Source organism: Pezoporus occidentalis, unplaced genomic scaffold (assembly GCF_034315485.1).
Source record: "Pezoporus occidentalis ecotype Australia unplaced genomic scaffold, CSIRO_AGI_Poc_V1 ctg18, whole genome shotgun sequence".
Lineage (NCBI taxonomy): Eukaryota > Metazoa > Chordata > Aves > Psittaciformes > Psittacidae > Pezoporus > Pezoporus occidentalis.
Window position 1 is genome coordinate 6,064,232 of NW_026913640.1, and position 7,730 is coordinate 6,071,961.

At 43.0% G+C, this 7,730-nt stretch overlaps 1 protein-coding gene across 4 annotated transcripts; it reads left to right on the forward strand.

Annotated features, from left to right (window-relative positions):
- Positions 1 to 761: 761 nt before the first annotated feature.
- GPR12 (G protein-coupled receptor 12) lies at positions 762 to 2,830 on the forward strand. Of its 4 annotated transcripts, none has more exons than XM_062615140.1 (2): positions 762 to 931; positions 1,494 to 2,830. In XM_062615140.1, the coding sequence occupies exon 2, from the start codon at positions 1,506 to 1,508 to the stop codon at positions 2,508 to 2,510; it is 1,005 nt and encodes a 334-aa protein (XP_062471124.1). In that variant the 5' UTR covers positions 762 to 931; positions 1,494 to 1,505; the 3' UTR covers positions 2,511 to 2,830. The 4 variants fall into 4 exon arrangements, with proteins under 4 accessions (XP_062471124.1, XP_062471126.1, XP_062471127.1 ...); XM_062615142.1 differs by having other exon boundaries at positions 764 to 931; positions 1,498 to 2,830; XM_062615143.1 differs by having other exon boundaries at positions 766 to 960.
- The last annotated feature ends 4,900 nt before the right edge of the window (positions 2,831 to 7,730 follow it).

Here is a 7,730-nt window from a genome sequence, read left to right on the forward strand (position 1 = left end):
CACTCTGCCCCAGGTCCGTAGCATTGCATGGGGTTGTTTTTCTTTCATGCGCCTACCAAGAGTGCAAAGATGACAATAGTCTTACAGTGAGTGTTCAGTGCCACTTGACTTCACCTCCATATACTCTGAACACTGAAAAAGTGACTTATGAGAAAAAGAGGCTCAGGGGGAACCTTATTGCTCTCTACAACTGCCTGTACTTAGGATGGAGTGAGGTGGCCTGACTCCTCTCCCAAGTAACAAGAGATAGGATAGGAGGTAATTGCTTCGAGCTGCACCAGGGGAGCTTTAGATAGGATATTAGGAAAAATGTATTCATTGAAAGGGTGATCAGGTATGGTACAGGCTGCCCAGGGCAATGGAGGAATCACCGTCCCTGGAAGCGTTCAAAACCCGTGTAGATGAATCCCTCAGTGACATGCTTTAGTGGTGGTCTTGGCACTGCTGGGAGTCGATGCTCTTAAAGGTCCTTTCCAAGCTAAATGATGCCATGATTTTAACTTCTGTGGGCCACACGGGCGATCCAAACCCTCCTTCGCCTCAGGGCGGTCGCGGCGGTCCCTCAGGGGTAAGGGGCGGGGGGGGGGCTGAGAGGGGCGGGGAAGAGCGGGAGGAGCACCCCCCACCCCCACCCCCCCCCTTCCCCGCCCCTCTCTCCCCCCTTCCCCCCCCCAACCCCGAGCGCGCGGCGCGGCGGGAAGCACCTGCGCAGGCGCGCGCGCAGGGGCGGGGGGCGCGCACCTGCGCTGCGCCCTCGGCCTCGCGCCGTGAGGGCGGCGGGCTGCCGCTTCGAAGGGATCGCGGCAACCCTCTGTTGTTGTTGTTTTTCCTCCTCCTCCTCCTCCTCCTCCTTCTTCTTCTTCCTCCTCCTCCTCCTCCTCCTCCTCCTCCTCCTCCATTCCTTCCTCCGACCCGCCGGGGGAAAGCCCAGGTGACCGCCGCCGGGGGGTGTGTGGTGGGGTGTGTGCTGGGGTATGTGGTGTGTGTGTGTGGTTTTCGCGTAGAGTTTATAAGTTCTCCCCCCTCGTCAGCCCGGGCGGGGTTTCCTCACAGGGGGTCGGTGAAGGATATACCCCCCCCCCCCCGACCGCTCCCTCCGTGACTGAAATAACCCCACTTTGAAATGGTGGCTGCTGAATAACGGGGTTTACAGCGCCCCGCAGCCGGTCCCCACCCCAAATTGCAGCACTTGGGCGGGGGTTTGCTGTTCTATGGGCTCCTTCCCATGCCTGTGCCTTCTGTCTATGCAGGTGAAGGGAATTGCCGTTAGGAGCACTCAGCCTCCGTGTGTGAGTTCTTTTAGCGGGTAATCTCGGGCAGTTTAAAATACCCCTCTCTGTTTTGTTTGTTTGGTTTTTATTGTCACGTTTATGTAACAAGTGCCTGCCTGCACATTTAGGCTGGTGGTGTTGTCTAGGGCATTGCATGCTCTGGGGGTGCTGTGTCCAGTGCTGTGTCTGAACATTAAAAACCATGTCTTTCTGTTGGAGAAGACAGGGGTTAAAATGAATGAAGATCTGAAGGTTAATTTGAGCTGGCTGCCTCAGGATCATGTAGAAGCCAGCTCTACCGAGAATGCCTCAGCCACAGGCTCCTCCCTGGTTCCTGTCGTAGACCCAGAGCCAGAGCTTTTGGTAAACCCCTGGGACATTGTCTTGTGTACTTCAGGGACCCTTATCTCCTGCGAAAATGCCGTTGTGGTTCTTATAATTTTCCATAACCCCAGTCTTCGTGCCCCCATGTTCCTCCTGATAGGCAGCCTGGCGCTGGCAGATCTCTTAGCAGGCATTGGACTGATCATCAATTTCGTTTTTGCATACCTTCTGCAATCAGAAGCTACGAAACTGGTTACGGTTGGACTGATTGTTGCCTCTTTCTCAGCATCTGTCGGCAGCTTGCTGGCTATTACTGTTGACCGTTATCTCTCACTGTATTACGCTTTGACTTACAATTCAGAGAGGACTGTCACTTTTACCTATGTCATGCTTATATTGCTCTGGGGAGCGTCTATCTGTGTTGGACTGCTGCCTGTAATGGGCTGGAACTGCCTCAGAGATGAATCCACCTGCAGTGTTATCAGACCACTCACTAAAAATAATGCAGCTGTTCTTTCGGTCTCTTTCTTGCTTATGTTTGCCCTCATGCTGCAGCTCTACATTCAGATCTGTAAAATTGTGATGCGCCATGCCCATCAGATTGCCTTGCAACACCATTTCCTGGCCACTTCCCACTATGTGACCACCCGAAAAGGAGTGTCTACTTTGGCCATTATTTTGGGGACTTTTGCTGCTTGCTGGATGCCTTTTACGCTCTATTCTTTAATAGCAGATTACACCTACCCTTCTATATACACCTATGCCACCCTCCTGCCAGCTACCTACAATTCCATCATCAATCCTGTAATATATGCTTTTAGAAACCAGGAGATACAGAAAGCACTTTGGCTCATCTGTTGTGGCTGTATTCCTTCTAACCTGTCTCAGAGAGCAAGATCACCCAGTGATGTCTGATTGGCAGCTAGGAGGACGCTCCTTAACGTGTTACTTTCCAGGCGTTCTCGCGATGCTGTTGTTGGTTTAGTTGTATTCATTAAATGGTGTGTGATGGGTTCATATCAAAACCACAGGATGCACTGACCTTTTTATAAACAGAAAACCCCAGTGACCAAAATTAATAGAATGATTTAAGGATGATTTCCAAAATCAAAATCATCAGTGTTCTCACAGATTTATAATGTTGCTCAGGGTCTTTTTGTTATCTTACCCAGACTTTGTCATGTTTGCCATGATTTTATGTTCAGTTTGTTAATTAAAGGTAGATTGAAACAGCATACCTCCTTTGAAATTTTTGTGTGGTTGGGTTTAGTCATACTACATGTTACAGCCTATTGTCATGGTATTTTTTTCCCCTCTAATTCTTTTTAAAACAGGAGGAAAAAAAGAAACCCCAAGTCCTGTTACCACATTCATGTATCATCAGAATATTCTTCAAAATAATGGCCAATTGTACTGATTCATATGGTATTTATTGTAATAATCTCAGTGCAACAAATTTGCTCTGAGGAACTAACTGTATAGCTTTTTCTTTTACATCTTTGCATGAATTAGTTTGGTAATTGTTTTAAAGGGTTACCTGTTATCTCCTGAGTTCTGCTGGCTGTTAAAACAGAAGCTATGCTTTGCTTTCCCTTTCAAAAGTCAGTCTTAAATTTTCACTTAGGTAGGGGACATTAGAGCTCACACTATTAATTTTAAAAGGAATTTAGGAGGGGGATCTTCTAAATTTATGAAACAGTAGGGTCTCTCCTCAGACAAGTTTGTATTTTTAGACGCAAATAAGAAAATATCTAATAAAACAACCCACAAATTATTGCAATGCGTATTTAGCATCTGCCCTAAATGGTTCCTGTTAAGTTTGTTATCAAGTCAAAACTATTGCTACTTGTTTTCATTGTTCTATGTAATTTAAAATACTGGTATTTATAAATTCTCAGCGCATATCTGGTTCATAACTGTGTGCAACCAGAACTGCAATGCGAAACTATTTTCTCCTTTTCTGTCAGTTTCATCCATTACAGATTGTAATTCTTCGCAGTGTATGTATGTCAGTTCATTTCATTGTAGGATGATAGTTCTGGTTTAAAAAGCAGAACTTCCTCTCATGAATGGTTAAATTTCAAACCACTTCTAACCTTTTTACTGAACTCACATTAGAATGCACCAGAAATAATATTTTATTTTCTGATTTGAAAACTTAATTGTCAGAGAGAAAATCTTCCTGACAGATGTTTTTGTGAATCTCCAAGAGTACCATAGTGTCAGTCGGTGCATGGGAGTTCATAGTACCATTTCCACTAGTGTTGATGGGAGCTCAGTGTGTTAATACCCTGCCATCAGCAGGAGGTTATATTCTTTCAGATGTCAAAGTCAGCATACTGTATTGTTGCTTCAGTATCTTCCATTACAGTTTAGATAAAACCAACAAACTCAAGTGTAAAAATAGCAATATTTACAGTTCGATGAAAAAATATACCTGTATAGTATAGACAGTAGAAACAACTGTGTTGCTGGTCTGGATTTTTCCAAATGAAATCTGTCCTTTTCACATGGGCATTTGGATGACTGTAGCTTTTTGTGGCAAAGCTTCTTTGACATTAAGAACCATATGCTATACACAAAGCTGAATCTCAAATGTGAATGAGTTGTCTGTAAACAAGGCTCTGTAGAGGTTTTTATGAGCAATAATTAATTTTAGTTGCAATGCTCAAATTCCATTATTTACTTGGTTCAATCTTCATGATATTTAGTTCTTACTTTGTAATCTGATTAGTTTAATAATTGCATGGCATGATCCAGTAGAGCTGTGAACTTGCAGCTCCCTTGTCTTCACTGTGATTTACAGATGCTCAGCAGAGTTCGGCTGTGACCCCTGTTCAGTGTAGGATATTGATGTTCTTTATCTACTTCTGACTGCTAATGAAATTCTAGTAATTGCTTTTTGGCACAATTTTTTGTATAAGAAACAGCCACTTCATAAATACCCATGCTATGTATGCAAGCAGTTTTGCAAGTATGCAAAGTGTTGGAAACAAGTGGCAGTAAAAAAGTCATGAGCTGAATAATATAGAGAAGCTGAATGATGTAGAGTGGTACTTTTAAAGGCAAAAAAATAAGTCATGCACAGTTTAGCCCCCCTCATTCTTTCCCCCCCCCCAGTTGTTCTTCTGTATCAAATCACTAAGAAGTGCAATGAAGATGAGCAGCTACAACTGGGGCCAAAATTCAGTCCTGAGGGCAACTGTTGTTTTGCTTATGCAGACCTGTTCTCATCCTTTGTATAAGCTCACCGGCACCAGTGTTTTTCTTTCCACAATATATGGGTGGTAGGAAAGCCAGGAAAAAAAAAAACAAAACAGCACAGAGGGAGATAATGTCATCCACTTTTCTCATGCTGGTTCACCTAGTGTCCTTGTCATCTTTCTCGCTCCACAGACTGCTCAAATCTGTAGAGGCTTTCCAGAGCGCTGAGGGAGCAGACCTTTTCCTTGTGCCAGAGCAGAGATATTGTAATTGGAAGCTCCTCCCCTGAGGAGCAGCATGAGTCAAATGGAGGAAAGAAGGATTAATTATAGAAGTCCCACAAAGCTAACTCAAAGGGAAGTGATTTGCCCTCATTTAAGGAGTAGCACATGGTTACCTTTCACCATATGATTATGCATCCCGTATGCCTCCCAGCCTACTGCTGAGAACACCAGCAAGGATGTTGTTTCTTCCAGAAATACATTCTTAAATTGAGACTGTGCAGCACAGGCCAGAAAAGCCCTCTGGAAGTCAGTGACATAGGTTTGCTGTGTCAGACCAAACTTTAACCTGGCTTGCAGTGCTACACAGAGGTTGCATAACACACCTGTGAATGAGCTCTTGGGAGTACAATGCTGCCTACCTCACTTGCGCAAAATAAATGCCTGACAGCTGCTTTTCAGACCCTGCAGAATTAAGCAATTCTCTGCTATAACTTCAGAATTACAGTGTAGGCGCTGGCTCTGTATGATGAGTTGCCAGTATCCATCCAAGATCCCTATGAAACTGGCAGAAATCCAGCTTACAGGAATCCGTCACTGTTGTCCTATCAATCAACACCTGTGCTTAAGATCAGGGGTGTTAGAAACACCATTCTATGTACAGTGAAGTATCTTTCGTATCAATGGCAAAAGACTTCTTAGTGTTACTTCAAGAACTGAAGTTATTTTTTATTTATTAACATGCTTGACCCAAAGTTACTAACAGGTTGTATCTTGATGGGCAAAATTTACTGTATTCATGTATTCACTCTCAAAGCTGGGGGGAAGATTTTATTTTTTTCTTTCCTTAACCATTTCTCCTAACAGCAAGACTTCAGCAATAAGGGGAAATATGTTTTTAGCACAAGAGCAATAAAATCCTCCATGTTGCATAAACTGCTGAGTAAACTGAGCAATAGAGAGGAAGCAATATGTTATTTAGACAAAAAACAGTAACTTCCGTAAAGACTTTTAAGTAAGCAGAAATCTCCCTTTGTTAAGCAGTTGCGATCAGACTGATGTGGGACATTATTTCTGGTTGGTTTGTGTTAGAGTTATTGAGTTCCTGAGTAGAATTACTCAGCAATAACCTTTTACCTTTTTTCCACAAATTTCCCAAATTTGTGCTGTTTGCAGGAGGGAATTCTGTCCTGCAGTAGGGGTTTTTCTTCTTTGCATGGTTTGGCATTTAGTTGCACATCATTCTATGCATAAATTCATTGTGTTCAGGATTTCCAGTTGTAATTTAACACTGAAAATACTCTTCACCAAACAGAAACCTAGAATACCTGAATTTATCATGCCCATCAAGATGGATATGATAAATGGTGCTAACCCATTCTTAGGGAAGCTTGGCTTTTAAAAGAATGAGATTATGGTATCATTGAAGAAAACCCCTACTAATACCCAGGGTATTTGGAAGCAAGCTGAAAGGCCTGCTGCCATGCTTATGTTCTACCATGGGTGCTCAGTGACATAAGCAGCTGCATCCATTCTTTGTTTACAGGGGCCAGCCTTAAGGCATCTTGGAGTCACTAAACCCCCTCCACAGACAGGAGTGAACTTTGGCTTAGACCAACAGCCGTTCTGTCCCCAGAGAGTTATTTTTCTGTTACCTCATTTTCTTAGGGATTGTTTAGCTTTTAAAAATAAGATACTTGTGGATTAATTTCTCAAAAGAGATAAGCAATCTGGTGTGTGACCGGAAGGTGGGATAAAACAGCATTGCTACAAATCAAGCCTCTTGAAACATACATACACATTCATTACTTTTTTAAAAAATGGGCTTCTATAACATTCAGAATCCCATTTTTAAGATGTTTGCCCTGACTTTCATAGAGAGAAAGTGTGTATGGTCTGGGGTTTGTGCATACAATAAAGAAAGAAAAATAAGAATTGGACAGAGTGGCCGGTATTAAAAGAAACCAGCAGCTGTTCTGTCAGTTTGTCTGAGATACTGAATGGTTCTTAGACCTTGAAACAGAAAGCAGCTTTGGCAGCTTTTCAGAAAATCCTGGATACCTGCAAGTCGGTGTAAAAGCTCTATCGCAAAAATAGGAGGCCTAGTGTGATTGCTAGTGCAAAACAAGTAGATGTAACAGCTCTGTTGTGAGTGGAAGTAAGAGCAGTATACCTGCACAGTAGCTGTAGACAGATCAAGTCCTAGGTGTATAGGAATAGCACCAGAAATGGGTGAACAGCATTTCTTTCCATTGTACTCTTCAGGAAGACAGTATCAGATAGACTCTCAATGGATGTGGATCCAGTGTTGTAAGAAGTCAAGAATATTTTAAAGTGCTACTGGCCAGCTTCAAGAAAAGGCATTGTGGTGGTGTACTTCTTGAGGGGTGTCAAGAATGCAGCTTGATCTGTGAAAGAAGTAATTAAGGATGATGTTAAGTATCTGCATGTAGACTCATCACATCTCTTTGGCAGAAAGCTTGAGGATCATTTTGAGGTTTTATTTGGCTGCCTTCTTGGAGCAGCCGATTCTAGAGCAAGAGGTTGCTCCAGTGCATACACTAAATGCAGTAAATAATCTATGCTTCCTTACGTATTTATCAAAAGGAACAAATAGTTATTTGCAGTCATGTTTGTTGTTTGCAGCTAGACAACATCTTTGAATAATACCACAGGAAACCACTTTGTGAAAAGAGTTTGATAAGTTTAG

Excerpts from the sequence above, each read along its gene's own strand:
- GPR12 (XM_062615140.1), top strand. The coding sequence starts at position 1,506 with ATGAATGAAGATCTGAAGGTTAATTTGAGCTGGCTGCCTCAGGATCAT.